At 34.5% G+C, this 19,756-nt stretch overlaps 1 protein-coding gene across 1 annotated transcript; it reads right to left on the bottom strand.

The window, feature by feature from the left end:
• Positions 1-4,609: 4,609 nt before the first annotated feature.
• On the bottom strand, positions 4,610-19,756 carry por (Protein-serine O-palmitoleoyltransferase por). The gene is made up of 13 exons (XM_089254952.1): positions 19,399-19,756; positions 15,534-15,752; positions 15,152-15,353; positions 14,253-14,296; positions 13,695-13,873; positions 13,172-13,278; positions 11,449-11,562; positions 10,107-10,207; positions 8,348-8,424; positions 6,972-7,035; positions 6,097-6,179; positions 5,699-5,806; positions 4,610-4,863 (listed from the first exon to the last, which is right to left on the bottom strand). The coding sequence occupies exons 2-13, from the start codon at positions 15,739-15,741 to the stop codon at positions 4,642-4,644; spliced, it is 1,509 nt and encodes a 502-aa protein (XP_089111078.1). The 5' UTR covers positions 15,742-15,752; positions 19,399-19,756; the 3' UTR covers positions 4,610-4,641.

Below are 19,756 nucleotides of genomic sequence, written 5' to 3'. Positions count from 1 at the left end.
TTCAAAGCGATTAAATTATTCTTTATAATAAAAAAAATCATGATGCTTTGAATTCATTTTCCTTTGATAAAATGCAATATACACAGGTATTACAAAAATCAATGAGCCTGAATTTAAAAAAATCAAAACTTATTAATGCAAAAAAATAATAACGCAACTATAAATATTGCAACTATGGGCAGACAAAATAAAATGGCTGGGATAGAAATTCTATTTTGTCCACATGCGATATGATTCAATTTTTTAAAAGAGAAAATCATTGCTTTAGAAATCTACAAAAGATTTCAGAGATAACAATCAGGACAAAGGGTGTTAGAATGGTGAAACATTCCAAGAATGAGATCTGCATAGTATGTGCTATCTTATGCCAGTATAAAGTTTCACATAACTCTATGATATTTAATTTTTTGTAAATTAAAAAAAAATTGCATTAAAAACAACTTGCATGCACGACAAAATGCCATGACATCAATGTTAATAAAAATCAATTCAAAATATACAGGAAACTGCTCAGTTCAAGAAATGAAACAAAAGTTTGAGATTTCGATGACTCAATCTTATTTAAGATCAAATTTTGAATTTAAACATTTTTGAAATTTAAATTTCAAAATTTGATTTTACATGAAATTGAGTCAATGAAATCTCAAACTTGTGCTTCATTTCATGAACTGAATAGTTTCCTTTATATTTTGAATTGATTTTTATTCAATTACATTGATGACATGGCATTTTCTCACACTTGTAAGCTGCTTTTAATGCAATTTTTTTTTTTAAAATTTACAAAAAATTAAACATCAGTGTGAAACTTTACACTAGCATAGGATAGTACATACAATAAAGATGTGTAAAAAATTTGAAATAAACTAATGGTTAAATAGTATTTTGAATGATATTTTTATTAGAACATAGTTTTTCACCATGTTAAATGGTATGAGACCCCCTTAACTCTTTATCTACTGCATTATGAAAAAAAATAAAATAATTATCATGTAAATTTTTTGGAAGGTCATTAAAAAAAAAATTGTAAACACAATTTAATTAAGCCCAATTCTTCTTCAGCACCACATGCTTACAATAAAGAAAAAAATATCAATTCAAATTGTTGAATAATGCACAGTTGCGCAAATATTTATTTTACTACAGAGAAACCTTTTTTTCCGTTTTATACATTTGCTAGGAAACATTTTGTAAAAACAGTATTTTACTGTATTACACAAAAAAGTAATGAAGAAAACACTTTTACAGGGGCAGAATACCTAAATTTTATTAATTACAATATTTAAAACTAGTCTCAAACTTGCGCTGTCATCTAGTGATTGTAAAGCAGGTATACAGCCTTTGTGCTTTAAAACCAACATTTGACAACATATGCAAGGGATGTTACAGAGGTTAAAATGAAAGTGGTACTTAAGTACCAACAGTGGTTGAAGGGCTAAAAACTAAAAACATAATGACTATAAAAAGCTTAATGAAGCATCAATTTAGAATTTCATTTGAAAAATTAAATAAAAAAAGAAACTAAAACTTTGTCAGTCAAATCCAGAGTCCATTAAATCAGTTTATTGTGGAATGAAAAGGAACACCAACTGCAGACCTCTTGAAAAAAAGGCATGAGCAGCTCCATCCCCCCTTATAATTTTACAGATGAAAATGGAATCCCCGAAAAGCATGAAGAAACCCTTATGAATTATTTATCCAATACTTTCAATCATTTATTCTCTTTGATCAATTTCAGACACAAAAATCAGGTTCCCAATGGTTACTCCCTACCAAGCTCAATACAATCACAGCTCAGTGATGTGACTGGCCAACCTCTCAATTAGACCAAGGACGAAATTTATTTATAAATATTGCTAGAGTTAATTCGGATATAAAATTTTAAAATTAACATTCAAGTCAATGTATTGAAACACATCTGATTGTTTTGCAAAAAGCATTAAATAGAAACAAAACAATAACTAATTTATTAAAGTGTTAATAAATAGCTGAACATATATAGGAACAATTAACAAAAAAAGCAACAGTAAAAATTAAAAAAAAATTATCAAAAAATCTGTCATATCAATATATAAAACAAGTATACTCCAAGTGCCACCCAGTGACTTGCAAAATCTAGATCTGACCACTTTTTCAATGTGTGCTGCATATTATAACCCTATTGAAAGAAGATTGAAAAAAAAAAACAATTATAAACCACAAAAATTATGAATTCGATAAGAAAAGAAATTAGAAAAGAAATAAACATAATTCCAAATTCATTATTTAAAATGTACCCAGTTTGCAAACTCTCCACTGATTTCACCCCATGGGTGAAAGTGACTTTCTTGTTCACAAGCAGTTTATTTCTTTTGATAGACCAATGTTGTTATCAAAACATTCAAAGCATTTAACATGTGATTTTCATTTGCACAGATTATAAGAAATACAGCATTTTTCGAAAGCCGAATTGCAGCAATGGGGCAAGTTAAATTTTGTGAGGTCTTAGGAAAATTCCATGGTGGTATACCCATAGTAGAAGGTTAGCGGAAGTTTTCAAAGACCGGTTGGAATCAGTAGGGGTGGTAAGTCAATGGGAAGAATTTAGTACGAAGCTGTCCTCTGTTTTGCACGACGTCATACCCTTTGTTCGAAAAAAGCGTGTTTGTACATCACACCCTCTATGGTTCACGGATAGCGTGCGGAACCTTTATCTTGAAAAGAAAAGAGCATTCAGAGAGTATAAAAGTGGACGAGGTGACCTATCATTGTTTACTGATAAAAGAAGACTGTTGAAGAAAGCGATAAGGGATAGTAAAAAGCAAGTTGAATCTAGGTTGGCAGATAACATTGGCTCTGACCCAAAATCATTTTTTCGATACGTCAATAATGGATGTAAGGGGACAGTTGGCCCCCTCTCGATAGGAGGCTCAAAAGTAGAGAGCAATGTAGGCATGTGTAGTGCTTTCAATGACTTTTTCGCGTCGGTTTTTAATGGAGATAATGATATTCGATATACGGGTGTTGCATGGGGTAATAAAACGCTCAACGATATTCAAGTGGAAGACGTGGAGGTCCTAAATCTTCTAAGAAATGTATGTGCAAGCAAAGCACCAGGACCAGATGATATCTATCCCAGGGTTCTCAGGGAAGGTGCTAATGAATTGTTGGGGCCAGTCGCACAGATATACAGGAGTAGTGTTGCTGAGGGTATCGTCCCGAGAGATTGGAAACTGGCTAACGTTGTTCCGATATTTAAGAAGGGTAGTAGAGAAGTGGTGTCTAATTATCGTCCAGTGAGTTTGACGAGCTCCCTCTCGAAAATTTTGGAAATTATCATCAAAAGGCAGTTTGTGAAGTGGATAGACGAGAATAATGTATTGTCGGATAATCAGCATGGGTTCAGGAAGGGGAAGTCATGTGTAACTAACCTCCTTTGCTTCTATGATTACGTGACTAAGGCTTTGGGTAAGAGCAAAAATGTCGACGTTGTTTACCTTGATTTCCAGAAGGCATTCGATCGGGTCCAACATGGCAAACTCTTGAAGCGTTTACACGAGATTGGAATAGGGGGCAACTTGCTGAATTGGATAGAATCGTGGTTAAGAGATAGGTCGCAACGAGTTATGGTGAACGGGAAATTCTCTGGTTGGACAGACGTCACAAGTGGAGTTCCTCAGGGAAGTGTCCTTGGCCCCATACTTTTTTCACTTTTTATCGACAAACTCGATCAGGGTATCGATGGAATTACTAGCAAATTCGCAGATGATGTGAAGCTAATGGGGGTAATCGGAAATGAAAGCGATAGGGAGTTGCTCCAGACCAACTTAAACAAGATTGCAGCATGGGCAAATGAATGGAGCATGACGTTTAGCGTAGATAAGTGCATGGTCGCTCATTTTGGTTCGAACAACCCACGGTTCTCTTACGAGTTGAATGGTGTCACTATCCCGGATGCAACTAGAGTCACCGATTTGGGAATTCTCATTGACGAGCGACTTAAGTTTTCTGAACATTGTTCAGCGGTTGTCAAAAAAGTGAATAGAATGCTTGGTCTCATTTTCAAAAAGGTCTCTTCGCGTTCTCCTAAAGTCATTCTTCCGCTTTTTCGAGGCTTAGTTCGTCCTGGACTGGAGTATGCTGTAAGGTTTTGGAGACCATACCTACAGAGGGACATAGACTTGGTTGAAGGGGTGCAGAGAAGAGCTACGCGTGTCCTTATTGGCACACAGGGCTTGAGTTATGAAGAAAGACTTCATTTTTTGAATATGTTTACATTGGATGAACGCAGGTGTCGAGGAGATACGATCGAAGTGTTCAAAATTTTCAATGGGATGGATAGGATGGACCATGAACTTTTAGTACACCGCCAATCGACTGCTTTTACAAGGGGACACCAGTATCGATTGGTGAGGGACAATGCAAGGTTATGGTGTCGCAGGGAATTTTTCTCCAATAGGGTTGTTAATAAATGGAATAGCTTACCCCCGGAGGTAGTAAATTGTAACACAATTGACACGTTTAAAAAGAAATACGATAAACATGTTGGGGTAAATCGAGAAGCTATCCATTCTTAGAATAAGACAACCATAAGTATTCTTTATGGGCATTGTATAATATTTTATCATGTGTATATATTGTTTGTAATTTGTGTTAATTGCATTTTTAATTGGGTTGCTGTATTTTTGAAACATATGACAACCATATTTTTATGGGCATCTTTTTATCAGCCACCTCGTTGGGCATTTTGCCTGTTGTGGCGTTGTATTTGTATTTGTATTTGTATTTGTATATCAATATATAAAACAAGTATACTCCAAGTGCCACCCAGTGACTTGCAAAATCTAGATCTGACCACTTTTTCAATGTGTGCTGCATATTATAACCCTATTGAAAGAAGATTGAAAAAAAAAAACAATTATAAACCACAAAAATTATGAATTCGATAAGAAAAGAAATTAGAAAAGAAATAAACATAATTCCAAATTCATTATTTAAAATGTACCCAGTTTGCAAACTCTCCACTGATTTCACCCCATGGGTGAAAGTGACTTTCTTGTTCACAAGCAGTTTATTTCTTTTGATAGACCAATGTTGTTATCAAAACATTCAAAGCATTTACCATGTGATTTTCATTTGCACAGATTATAAGAAATACAGCATTTTTCGAAAGCCGAATTGCAGCAATGGGGCAAGTTAAATTTTGTGAGGTCTTAGGAAAATTCCATGGTGGTATACCCATAGTGAGAAGGAAAAATATGTGTTTTTCGTAAGTTTTGGTCAAAGTTAACTAACATTTTCATGCAAAATAGCACCCAGACTTGAATGACTGAAGTCGATCGAACCTAATGTGTTACTTTGAGGAATTACTATATAAATATTCTCTGGAATAAATTTAGCATCCTCAGATGAGCATTACATGCAAACATAACAAACATTATGTAGTAAATAATTATAGTAAAATCAAACTTATCTACACTCATAAGAGGTCAGTGTGAATGATGGTACTTAATCCATTCATATCCACTAATAAGCTGACTAATCTGCAAATGGCAAGTGCCTCTAATCACACTGAGTGCAGAATAATGTGCTTATACGGACAGTTAAAACCATTTTCCCCCAACAATGCTCTGTGATAAAGGACACAAAGTAAATTTACAGGGGAGATACAAATGGGTTAATGTGCAGCCAAAATTTAACCAAAATTGTAAAAAGTATTCACCTTCTCTTCGATTGGAGATGAACTGTCAAACATGACACCCAAATATGCCAGATGAAACATGGATAAAAGTCCAAACATCAAATTGACCACAACAACATATGGATTGTCCTATATTGGTTTAAAAATTTACATTTAACATAATATATTTTTGAAGTAATGCTTCAATTAAGTGAAACATAAGTATATTAAAGAAGCTAATTTAAAATCATCATTATTAAATAAATCCTTCAAATAGTTTGAAGGTAACAGGAGTTGCTGATTTTAAATTATAATACCAGCAGCATTCAGACAGAGATGGAATTGTTATTGACAAAAATGTTTTGTAATCAGAAACTTTCAAAATTCATAACAAATTAACATTCAATCACAATCTATTTCAAACTTGAAATGTCACTCACTTGTCTGTGTGCATGGTCACAAGTATTACATCTCTTAGCTAATATACAAGCACTGAATATAGCAGCCAATTTTCTTCGGAGACCTGAAAAAAAATCAACAGATTATTAATGTATCATAAATCTATGAGAATGAATTTAAGAATGCAATTCAAATTTACAGTCACTATTTGACACACACCTCAAGCTGGGAACTGAGATCTCAGCCTAACTTCATCTGACTGGAATATAAAACTTGTTCTTCAGCAGCAGAAAGCTGCCGAGCATGGAATCCTTTGTTATATTTTTAGAAATGAGAAAAAAAGTTATGGTGTTTGATACTTTTTCTTTTCCTTCACTTTGTCTAATTCAAATTGGTAAAAGTATATAAAATGGGGAGGGGGAAACAAAAACAAAATTAATGTAATATTTTTTTCGACAAGGTTGCAATATCATGCTTGTGGTGTTGCCTAGAAATATGCCATGTTCGCTAGCACATGGGATGCATTCCTCTATTTTTTCATGTACAGAGTTGCGCATAAAAAACCGGCCCACTTCAGCGTGCAAAAAGCTCATTTTTATGCTCTCATTCCATTAGATTTAAATAAAATTCCTCCACAGAAATATGAAGAGATATAAAGGTTGACCATAAACTTGAAGAATATTGGGCCAATCATATGTTTGGCTGAGATAATTGATTTTATCTATGGGAATGTCGGGCGAGTTTCAGTGATACAAGCCAGTTCTTTGAGCAAAACGCTGTACTTCATGTCGCAATAAAAAAAAAAAATAAAAAAAATAAAAAAAATCAACCATTGATATTTAACACACACAAAAATGAATTTTATAGCTCAAAGAAAAAAATGAAAACATTATATTAATTTATTTTAAATTCCTACCATGTTCAACATATGTATAAACACCCAAGGACAGAAGTACAGCCGAGAGCTGGAAATTCAAGCCCTATAGAAACAATTTAAAATCAGAAAAAAATTTCATCATAAACTCATATGGTATAACATCTTATTTGGATGAAAAAAAAGAAAGCTTTTTATTAATAAAAGATAAGTAAAAATAACGTACAAAATGCACGACACTCTTACCAAACATGATCTTAGCCCATTGCAGAAATCACAATGTATTTTTTTCTTCTTTTTTGTGGAAAAGAGTTTCAATCAAAACTTCTCATAGATTTCATACTTTACAAATACAAATACAACGCCACAACAGGCAAATTGCCCAACGAGGTGGCTGACTTAAGAACATCATGGATCCCCGAGCCATTTTTTGGGGGCCCTACCCACTACTGCTACACCACACATGCACCCCCCCCCCCGTGGAACCCCCAACGAATCGGTACATGCGGGAATGTTACATTTAATTATGGTAAATAACTTATTGACACCATCAACTAATTGCTGGATATTCCTTTTGTGAGTTTGCCAATTATGATGAATATATTTGTACCAACAGAGTCATATGTAATCAAGGCACCAAACATGCAATCACCATCAGAAGATAATTTACAGTAGGAACATTTTCAACTTAAAATATAGATAATTTGTAGGCTATATATATATGCCAAAAATTATAGTATTTCTTTAATTAACAAACAAACTTTGTCCACAGGGATGGCTTAAAACAAAAGCCTCGCCTATGTGAGATTTATTTTCGACTCCACTATGGGGGCGTATAAGCTGCATCAATAAAAGATCCCAGAAATTTACTGATTCATAAACGCCATTCGCATACATAAAAAATTAGTTTTTTTTGCAAATTATTCTATCTAATGCATTCATAGTTTGAGTTTTATAGACAAAGCATTTTTTACAAATTTTTCTGCAATGATTCCCCCCCCCCCTGAATTGACACCCTGTGCAGCTGCTTTTCTTTGTTCATTCAAATCATGTTAGATAACTTTCTTTCACACTAAATCAATTTATAACTCAGAAATGCTATAGATTCATAGGAGATTTGATATAAAAATATCACTGACTTCAGAGAAGAAAACTACATAATTCCTTTTTGTAAATATATTCTCCTTTGTTGCAAGGTTTTAAAAGAAATAGATAAAAAAAAGAAAAAGATTTGTTTCAGCACCCAAAGCAATCTCTGTGCATTTGTAATGGCTTCCCATAGTGAGAACCCACGTTTGATCCCTGCAGGTGCTAACGCGAGCCAGCCCTCCATTTGGAAGACTTTCACAAGGTGCTTGTGCGGTTCAGTAGTATGCAAAGGAAATGACATACTGAACATAAGAGAATAAGATACTTGCATGGAGAAGAGAACTTGCTGTGTATGTCAATAGAACGGCAGCAAAATTCCCTAACGGCTTCGCAACATTGAAGACATCTAAAAAATAAAAAAAATTGAGTAAGATTAAAGAAAAAGAAAAGATGGGGCAGGGGGTAAAACAAGCGGAAACAAAAACAAATAAGTTACTATACTAGTAAATACAATAACATGGAATAATAGCATTTATATTGTTTTTTAAACTTTCTGGAAATCAAGAAAGAAGTCACACATTAAACACATTTAGAGCCACAAATGTTCCAGCTTGAATTTCAAGCGAAATTTTTTGAGAGAGAGAAAAAATATTTCCTTAGTACAGTTGACGTTCGTCATAACAATCCCATTCATTCTATGGAAGATGGACGTTATATTGGGAGGTCATTATGTCTTAGCTTCTCAATGGAATTAATAACTGAACAAAATAAAATTTATTATTTACTTTGTTACAATGTAAGCAATTGCAGCAAAAATGCATCGGATAAGAAAATATTAATAAAATTGTAATAATCAATTACACCCATGTACAAAATCATCCAACATCGAGGGTGAAGGCCGAACATAATTTTAGCAAACAAAAAAAACCTGATTTTTTACATTACTTTGCAAAAAAAGGTAGGCAGGGTGGAGCCGAGTTGTTACATTGGATATTAGTCTTTTTTAACTTGTCATATTGAATATATTTTTTTAACTTGTCATATTGAATATATTTTTTTAACTTGTCATATTGAATATTTTTTTTTAACTTGTCATATTGAATATTTTTTTTTAACTTGCTGTATTAGATATTAGTATTTCTGAGTTGTTATAATGGATATTAGTCTTTCTGAGTTGTGATATTGGATGAAAAATAATGTGGGATAAATATGGGAGAATTTTGGACTTCATACAGGACATTGTAATGGAATGGTAGCAATAACCCATGGTGTCATCATAACGAGTGTTGACTATAGTTACTTCATGGAAACCAACTTCTTTCATATGCCTTTTAAACAAGTTGAATAATTTCTGATAAATCAATAAAAATCTTTGATTAATAAATCAATATTGATTTAATTGATTCTCAATAAAAAATCAATAATGTCATCATAATCATGTTACCTAGGGATTGATAAAAAAAAATATTATGCTGTGAAGAAAATTTGCACAAAAAATAATAGACATTGTGCAATCAGATGAGTCTGCTGAAGATTTTATAGAGGCCCACACACACACATCAACGTATAAATAACTTTATATTTTAATACGTGTAGGATAATTTTTAGTTCGTGATTTTGATTTAATTGTTATAGTTAATCACTTTCTAATATTTGAAAATGAATATTTCCTTAAAAATTTAGCCCCGATTAATTAACATTCACATGTATTTGTACACAGAATTGTAGCATGATTTATGTACCAATTATCAGTAGCACCTGCTATTAGATTTCACATGCACTTCATGAACATTGCTTTGGGAAATTTTCAATGAATCTGTGCATACTGCAAAGTATTGGCAAGACCTCAATATGTTGATGTGAGAGTTGTGTGTTTTTTGTGTATCTGAGAAGTGACACCATCTGACTTTCATATAAGAAGTGAAAGTGGTAAATGCCTCAATTTATATGTTTATTTTGTGCTGAAAGTCCAGCTTAATTAAAACTAGAGCATGCCCCTCCCCGCATAACTTTAGGGATATTGTTGTAAATTCATGATATCTATGTTGATAATAAACATGCTGAAAAGCAAAATTGAAAAATACTCACAGGTTTTCAACCAAAAATGAAAGGGAAGATTCCAATTTGTGACAACCTCAACAAGTGAACGAGGAACTTCAATTTTATCAGGATGTGCAACTGGAAGACTCCTGCATTCAAGAGGAATAACAGTTCTTAAATTTTTTTCATGACTAAACTTAAAGTATATGTTGATACATATATTAAAATTGAATTTAAACAATAGTGTTCGAAGTCATTGGTGGTCCGTTGGTCTGAGACCACTGATTAAATGATCAGACCACAGAGAAAAACTGTAGTGGTCTGTGAGACCGGTAGCTGAAATCCCCCCCCCCCTAATACATTGATTGCAGAAGAATCTCCCATGGGAAAATCCTCAGTCATTTTATGTTGTCTAAGCCACTCAAACGTTGAATGATAATCATTTATTTGCTGTAAAAAATAGTCAGCAAACTGCATCTGCCAAATTGAAAAAATTTATGAGAAACTAATTTCGATAGCCCAAAATTTGCCACCTCACGAACTGGTTGGCTTAGTTGATCTAGCCAACGCCCAAAATTCGGGCTTTCGCCGATTCCTATAGGAGTAGCAAGCACATTGTGATTCATCAGAAAATAATGTTATAAAAACCATGTTATACAGCTGCAAACTATAAACTGACAAAAATGGTTAACGTGTCAAATTTACATTTAGATTTACATTCACAATATAGGCAGGTTTATCAGTATAGACATTATCGTTAGATACCGGTTTCATCATAATTCGTACATAAGATACTCAATCTTTAACTAGATGCATATTTGATTGTCCAGAAATCAATTTACTGACATTGATTATCTGATGTAATTGAGATGAACCTATGTTCTATTGTATTATATGTAAAACATTTTTAACATATCTTGCACATATTATTTGATATTATAATCCACACCTGAGGGAGAAATACCTAGCCTCAAGTGAAACTAATGATGTATTTCCCAAATTATTTTGCTATCTCACTTAAAATAAAAATGATACTCTCACATTTCTTTAACTTGGAGATTTCTAAAATTATGTTCGCCACACAGTTTGGAATTTTAAATAGGCCCATCTCACGACACCCTGTCTGATATTGAGGTACTTCAACAGCACCCCTGAATTACTATGATATACCGATTCACCCCTAATCTATTTTGTGAGTCTGGGATGCCACGGCCCACTATTCCAAAATCATTGCTCTAACTGCTTCAAATAAGTGAGCAATCCATAAATTGACATGCTTATATAATTTGAATCTAAATCATGCACATCACATTCACAGAAAAGGGAGAATTAAAGAAAGCTTTTATGATTTCTCAATACCATGATCTATGAATCCATTGTTATGACTTACCAAAATGAAGAGCTCGATGATATCCCTGCTGTTACTGCCAGAGTTTCAGAAAGATAACTTACAAAATAATGACTTGAACGGAAAGACAAAGCATCACGGTATGCACCAATCCACCTTTTCAATAAGATAAGAATGTTTAAGTCGTATGTAAAATTTCATGGCTGGAATTACATTTAGACTATAATTTTTTTGATGGTTACTAAGCCATGGTCCAGGACCTAAAAACCTGGGACAGACATTTCATCTGCAGGTGCAACCAACATGCCCTTTACAGCTCTTTTTTCCCATACAGCCAATTGTTACCCTGTGTAAAAAAAAACAGTTGGATTTCTGAGTGGAATGACATAACCAAATTCACCCCACCTCACATCTTCTGTGAGATATCAAAGCATTTCTGTAAGGAAAATAAGTGGAATGATGAAACATGCTTCTGCATGCAATATAATGAATTTCTTTTGTGTGGCAGGATATTTTTTTTGTAAAAGAATTTTTGGTCATGCATAGTTTAAAGAGAATGTTGTCTGCCACTACACATCTTCACTAGGTGGTAAATCAAGAATATTTCTTTTGATTGAAATATATCGACTGTTTGCTCTTTTCTATGCAGCAACAGATGCCATGTCCTGTTAATTTAGGGGTTCTTATTAAAATATAAAGGTGGCGATTCTCAGACTTGAAAAATCTGGGAATTATTAATCCCTATTTATTAGTCGGAATCAATTTATAGTTTATTGCATGATGAAATATTTCGCACCAAAGAAAAACATGCCATACACATGAAAGGGAAAATGGAGGAAATTTTTTGGGTTGCATAGTGACAATAAGACCTGTTTTCCCGGGACGTTCCCATATTTTTTGCTGCCTTGATTAAAAAAAAAAAATAAAAATGTTTATTTTTTTCAATATCTTCAATATGAAGCCTACTAACATTTTTTATTCTTCACTGAAATAAAGTATAAAAATTATTTTGCATACACATAAATGAAAATGTTTACAAACATGAATAATGTATCTTGCATATTTGCCATATTAAAATTTCTTTTTCGGCAGAATTCATTTTAATCCATAGTGATTTGCAGTAGCACTTCGTTTTCCAACACTTGAGTTTTTGGAAATTTTAGCTATAATTGAGTACTTGGCTTATTCTGGATTTCATATTTGGTGACAATTATTGATTTCCTATACTTGGAATCTTAATTTCCCACATTTTTTTGAGAAAATGTCAGCCTGGAACAGCAAGGACTGAAAGAGTACTTTCTTTAGGGATTTTTCATTCAAGTGAAGCAGAATTTGAGGATTTTTTCTATGAAGATATGAAAAATCGTAAGAATTTGGTTTATGATTGAAAGATTTTAATGAGGCTGAAAAATCAGAAGCATTGGAAATTATTCAAATTATTCCAATTTTTATAGATTGAAAATTATTCCAATGATTGCTATAACTTCAAAACTGAGGTGAGTAATAGTTTTTTACTTGCTAACAAAAAAATTTTTTTTAAAACAAATCACTAAATGTACGACTACAGGAGCAAATATTCAGTTAACAAGAAAACATTTCATACCATACAGAAAAGCTCAAGCACTTTGAACTACTTGAAGCCAAGACAGATTTAAGATTGCACAGAAAAATCTTGTAAATAAAATCATTTTAAACGATTGTTATCAAATTATTGGTCAATAAATTTTCATTAAAAAAGTAAAAGAAGAACCTATTTTATAATTACCTCCAGGTAGTGCTGTGAAAGAACCATGATGACCAACAAGTTGACACAGTAAGAAAGAGGTATGCCATGAGAATACTGTAGATAACCCTGCATGCCCACTGGAAGTTCTGAGATGGAGAGGAAAAAAAGGAAGTTGATATTTTCATATGTAAAGAGATTAATGATTTCTATTGACAACACCCTGAAAGCAATGAAATCTGAATTGATAAAAGTCAATAATGAGCTTACGAAATAAAAAAAAAAGAACATGAACAAAAACTGGAAACCAGTCTGCCATGGCAAAGAAAAAATAAGCAAAACACATGGATATCAAATCGAATCTACAATTAAGATGAATATCATTGATACAAGTGGGAGGATATGATCTTGGTCTTATACCATCTTTGAACGTATCCTATCTAATTATAGGTACCCCATGCAATTAAATATCTTCACACACATACTTCAGCATGTGTATAAGACGTATAAGAAAAACAATTTGATTTAAGAGTATAGATGAAAATGAACTTATCACACAACTAACCTTTCCTCTATGATGGAGAATTTTTGAGTATGAATGAAAGCTGACCCATGGACCAAATATCACAGTTCCGACACAAAAAAGATAGCCAAAAAATTGTTCGATTGGAGGAAGACTTTGAACACCATTATCGACATCAAATGCTACTGATATAAGTTTCATTGCAAGTATCATTTGTGACCCTAAAAAATATATATATATGATGTAAAAATTTTCTCTGCAATACACTAAAAGTTACACATTTGGTAAATAAAATATTAACTAAAATATTAAATATTATTGGAATATAACATAAAATATTATATTTCAAAACTTTTATTGAACTCCAGAGCTAAGATGAAATTTTATTACTACACACAATTTTTTTCTTCAAATAAAAGTGGGAAAATGTGTCTAGCTTAAATAAATTAGGAACAGGATAAAAATTGAGATAGCCTTGATAACATAGAAAGTCAGTAAAAATACACAGGCTCATGTTTCTCTCAAGAAACAGTATCAGGGTAATGCAATAAAATCAGCATGTACTCAGAAGAAAAAGATAATAACAAAGCTATTCCATACCTCTGATTTTATGCCATGAAGCAGCATCTTTTATAAACAGCTCACTACAGAAACAAAATTTAAAAAAAAATTAAATGTCTCCAAAAGAAAAAGAAATCAAATGGATCACAAAATAGGTAATATATCATTTATTCATCCTAAATAAAAATCTTGCGCTTACGCCCCCCCCTCGCTTTCAGCAAAAGCTGGCAAATTTAATTTTACTCGATTTGAATTCGCTGACACTGCCAACAGATCTGCAGAGACACTTGAATTTTCTTTCCTGAATTAATCTTTGCATCAGCCAGCTTTTGAAACCTTCGTATGGATAGTGGGGAGTGACATAATTTTCAAACACACTCTATCCTTCTCTCCACCATAAACTTAGCCACAAACAAACTACACTGTTAAATACTTGACTATGTGCTTTTACCGATAGATGGCAGAACATTAATTCTAGATGCGTAGGAAAAATTTATCAAAAGGGAAAATTTTGTTATACGAGGCTACCATCATTGTTCAAAATCCACCCAATGCTAGCAAAGTTTACACATACTCAACCCTTCAACTGCACAGAAAATTCATTGTTTTTAAATATCTCACACAGTAGGCCTATAGATTTTATTTTTTAATTGAGGGAAGAAGTAGATTAAAGCACAACTTATTGAGGAATTTCCAATGTAAAATGAGTTGCAGTATTTTCAAGAACTCCCATTGCTTTTTTCCTCAAAATTTAGTTTTAATCAAAACTTTGCATTGGTCACCTATCAATAATAAGAAAAATCAAAAGTTAAGTGACAAGCATCTATAACTTGGTTTCTTTTTGAAGGCTGAAAATCAGCTTCACTGAGAGATAATATCAGTCTTAGATTGAAATCTGGCCCTTTTTAAATACTCATAATATAAAAAGTCATAATTACCATAAAATGAAATAAACAAAGCACAGCACAACACAAACGGGCCCACTGAGTCTCCCAACTGCTTTCCACATCGCCCATATCGTTGCATATCCGAGTAAAGCCAAGATAAATATGAATATGGAGTCCCTGCCGAAATAATGGCACAGGCAGTAAACACCACAGACATAAGAGGTAATATGAACAACGGCTGCAGGCAAAAACCCTAAAATAAATGTAGAATTTGAGAAGACATATATATTAACTTTATTATTTTCAAGGTGAACAAATTATACATATATGCAGTTTCACAAGAAATGGAATTGATTGCTGGCGAAATCACTTTCAAATTAAAAACGAAAATGTTGTTGAAGGAAATTTGTGAAAGAAGAAAATTTATACGAACCTAAAGAACAGGTGAAGCGAAGAAGCAAACTGCAAATTAACACGGTAAAAGTTCCATTAAAGCCATCAATCAAAGTCGGAGAAAGGCAGTCATTCCATAGTTCCCTCAGCGAGTAATACTGACCAAAATCATCATTATAATCATCTTCGGTATAATCATATGTTTCTAGAATATTGTCAGGGTAATCCAGATCAAATTCATAATCCATAAGGAAGACTTCTGAAAGTAAATTTATACTTCGATTAATATTCAAAAATGACTTTCTCCATTAATGCACTATCGACAAGAAACAATTTCTTATTGGTTTGAGTATGAAATCCATCCAAGATTTCTGTGCATTAAATCAGGAGAAGTGGCCAACTTTTTTGAATGAAGGTTAGTTACTATTGAAGGTTAATTCGAAGGCCAGCATAATGGTCAGCTGCAGCATGGCAGGCCACACCAGGGGGGTGGCACTTTGGCATACAAGCTGCACCAGTAAAATGACCCAGAAGACTTGCAGATTTTCATAAGCCATAAGTGGTCAAACACAGTCAATTTAGCTGCTGAACTTCCACCCTGGTACCAATTCCTCCACTTCAGCATAAACACATTCATTATTAGTCTAGTCACGTTCCCACAGGGCCGTCATTTCAACTTTTTCCAGGGGGTGGGGCAAAGCACATGTACTCAATGTATGTATATATATACCATTTTTAGTGTATTTTCAAAAGCCACGGGGGAGGGGGCAACAGCCCCCCCCCAAATGATGGGCCTGCGTTCCCAGCAAGATGCAATGACTCAAAAATTTGTTTCTTCTTCAAATTATTTCATCCAATACATCTATAGTTTGAATTTTAAAGACAAAAAGTTTGATTTCACTCATACTTAGAAAAAATTGATGGCAGATGGCAGCACTACACTAAAACAAATTTTATGTTACGTTCACTACATGCACATTCTGGTATGTACCAATCTGTTAGAAGTTCCACAGATGAATATGGACGAGATGCATGTATGGTATAATAGCAGTAGCAGACAAAAAGTTTTACAATTGTTCAGCATTTATTTATTTTTTTCCTTATCCATGATTTTGCAGATTCCTACACAGTGTTCCTGCAACTTTTGAGTGAAAGATTTCCCTGACTACAGTCAGTCCGATAGCTATCAGATGATTATTTCCCTGACCAGCAAATAACCCGAATATTTTCTAAAATATAACAAACTGATACATATATATGATTATATATACATATGATATGATATATATAAGAACTGATACAGCATTATCCCTTCCAAGTTACATGTAATGAAATAATACGTATTAAAAAAAAAACCACAAAAACATACAGAGATTCACATTTGATTACGACAGCAAATGTTCTCTTTTATCCAAAACAATGTGTGAATGATAGTACTCTTTTGAACACTCAACTGTTTAACTTTGAGATGAAAAATTTTAACATTACTCATCATGCCGGAAAATAAGAGTAACAGATTTGGAAAAATTCTTAAATAGTGGACTCAATAGAATTGATTGAAGTGGCTGACTCAAACCTTGTTTCTCTGTATCTTAAGGTCCTACCCATCTTATTAACTTCATTCAAATAGGTTGAGCTTCAAGGGTTTTTCCCCCCTACTGCAATATTGACTTCATATTCATTCTCGTGCCTATACCATGGCTTATAAATTAAAAACTTAACACAATTTCAGATATACATAGAACTACAAAGTATTCTTTCATTCCTGCATCAAGCAAAGATTAGATTGAGCAGGGCAGCAAGATACTTTGCCAGCCAAGGAAAAATGCATTTTGGCGCTTTAGCGTAATGTGGAAGGAACAGTTGTATGAATTTTGTGTCTTGACCCCCCGTTTAACCTCTAGTCTTGTGCCTGTGGCACCAGACTTGCCTGCTCCCCCCTAAGTTATGGCCCTGGAATTTCGCGGGATTTTTCAGCCCGCAAAAAAATGCAGCGAAATAATATAAAGCAAAAATTTTTTTTAGCCAATTGGACAATGAAAGAATGAATGAAACCGAAGACAGATAAAATACTAAAGAACCCTGCGAAACAAATGTAAAAATCAAGCATTTATGGAGAGAATAGCTTGCAGATGAGATAGATTTATTGATTCACAAATGTTGCAATATGTTTGAGTTGCGCATGTTCGATTAGCGAAAGGTCCAGTGACCTTGCTGGCCAAGGAAGAGTATCAACAGCATGGGGGCAGTCTAGAGATATGACAGCCGTTTGGGGCCTGTCACTATCTTGCTAGAAAATGCCTCCCCCACCCCCCAGGATGACATGCCATGAAGGATAATGCAACCGGCCATAGGATATCATCAATATATTGTTGTGTTGTTAAAGTTGTATGCAGAATAACTAAAGGTGATCTGCTGTCGTAAGAGTAGGGGTAGACTTGGTGTGGTAGGCATCACACCAGGGTAGTGGCTGTATACCTCTGTAAAACAAAGGCTGAATGGGACCACTGGCCCCTTCCACACACAGATCCGATGGTCATCTGCTTCAAAACTGAAGCAGGATTCATTGCTGAATACTATGCGATGCCAGTCTGCTGGCAGCCATGATGATCAGCTACAAACTGCAGACAACTTTGCTGATGTTATGGGGTTAAAGACAGACATCTTAAAGGCCTCTGTGAGCGCAACCCTGCCACAGCCAAGCACTGTGAGATGGTGGAAGGTACCATGGGCGATATGGAAGACTGTGTAGCATGTTGGATAGAGGACAATGATGCCGTTGGGACGGTATGGCCTGTTGCAATCATCCAATCTTTCCTCTCATTCGTGAATCTTGGCCTTCTGGAGCTTTCATTCTATTGATGACTTTCTTGCAGCAACCATTGCTGCCAGCATTTTGCATAGCCACATCGGTATGGTGCAGATGGCAGCCTATTGCTCAGTATGACCAGCCAGCTGCACACATCCCGACTATGTGACCCTGTTCAAAGTTGTCCAATTGGATATAAGGTCTTCGACAAAGTTGTAATGACCTTATTGGTTGCATCTCCAGGGAAATTGCAACACAGACAACAAGAAAAAACCATCAGCGCAATTGCTACCTGTTTTATACAATGCTAGTTGCGTTGCGCAGTAGAAACGCATGCCACAGGGGAGATTTGGCCATCTTTTTCCCTTTTTTGGTAATTTTGTCACATTTCAGGGGGGGGGGGGGGGGGCACACCAGAATCCCCCCCCCCCGCCAAGTCCTTCCCCTCTGCCGAACAAAACTTTTGTTGGGCAGACACTTCACAATAACATCAAACCCTCAGGGATTTATTTTTTCGGTAAATTTCTTCATACATTTTCATGATTTTTTAAAATTGGGTATAGTACCAGTGTGTACGTACCGCTCATTCAATTCCTTGGTTACAAAGCACGCATGGATGCCCTTTAGATTATTCCAATATTACGCGGATTATTACTGTGCTGTGGCGGAAGGTGGATGGGAAAAAAAACAGGTAGTAAAAAAGCTTTTTTATTTCCCTACGCTATGCATCGGGTTGCAATAAGGGCAACTAAACTCTGTTTTCTCCACCATAGCGAATAGCACCAAATCGGGTTTCAAAATAAAAAAATAGTCACCAAGCTACGGTATACCATATATCTAGAATCTAACACATAAATATAGCACGTTGATATGAAAAACATTCCGGCCACCAATGAAAAAATTTGATACAGCCAAAGCGCCAAACCACGCCTCCAAAAAATGGCTCGGGGATCCATGATGTTCTTAAGTCAGCCACCTCGTTGGGCAATTTGCCTGTTGTGGCGTTGTATTTGTATTAAGAGACATGTAATGAATTCAATCACACCGGCATGGCGAGAAAAGTTTAACGGCGATGGAAAACACAAAGCATAGTCACCTGTGGTGATCACCTAGGAAATTGGGGGAAGGGGTGGATTTCTATCTGTCCTCTAAGACGATGAGCCCGTGAGTTTGACACGAAGCATTCATGCCGCTCATCATGTATCAAGACATCTCATTGGCGTCGCTTCATTGATGTCCTATTTGGCGAGAACAAACAAGAGTCTCGCAAAGCGATTTATGCGCCAAGTTCTTGACAAATCGAACGGTTGAAAGCCTTCACCGATAGTTTATTACCGCCAATCCTCGACCGAGGCATTTAATAACAATCAAACATCTCATCACTTCAAAAGCTTCACTGACGCTTCAGGTGCAGACGTCTCGATCCTCGTTTTTTTTTATAAAGTTTGATCAGT

Source organism: Pholcus phalangioides, unplaced genomic scaffold (genome assembly GCF_987345545.1).
Source record: "Pholcus phalangioides strain wild (caught in Gottingen) unplaced genomic scaffold, Ppha-v1.0 ptg000042l_1, whole genome shotgun sequence".
In the NCBI taxonomy this organism is placed as follows: domain Eukaryota; kingdom Metazoa; phylum Arthropoda; class Arachnida; order Araneae; family Pholcidae; genus Pholcus; species Pholcus phalangioides.
Note: the sequence above shows the minus strand (reverse complement) of the source record. Positions and strands in the feature narration are given on the sequence as shown.

What these genes read in the sequence shown, in the direction of transcription:
- por (XM_089254952.1), bottom strand. Translation starts at nt 15,741, where the DNA reads ATGGATTATGAATTTGATCTGGATTACCCTGACAATATTCTAGAAACA. An exon ending in TTCTCCATCATAGAGGAAAG is followed by an intron (nt 13,279 to 13,694) that starts GTTAGTTGTGTG and finishes TCTCCATCTCAG; the next exon opens with AACTTCCAGTGGGCATGCAG. An exon ending in TTTCACAGCACTACCTGGAG is followed by an intron (nt 11,563 to 13,171) that starts GTAATTATAAAA and finishes CTTATTGAAAAG; the next exon opens with GTGGATTGGTGCATACCGTG.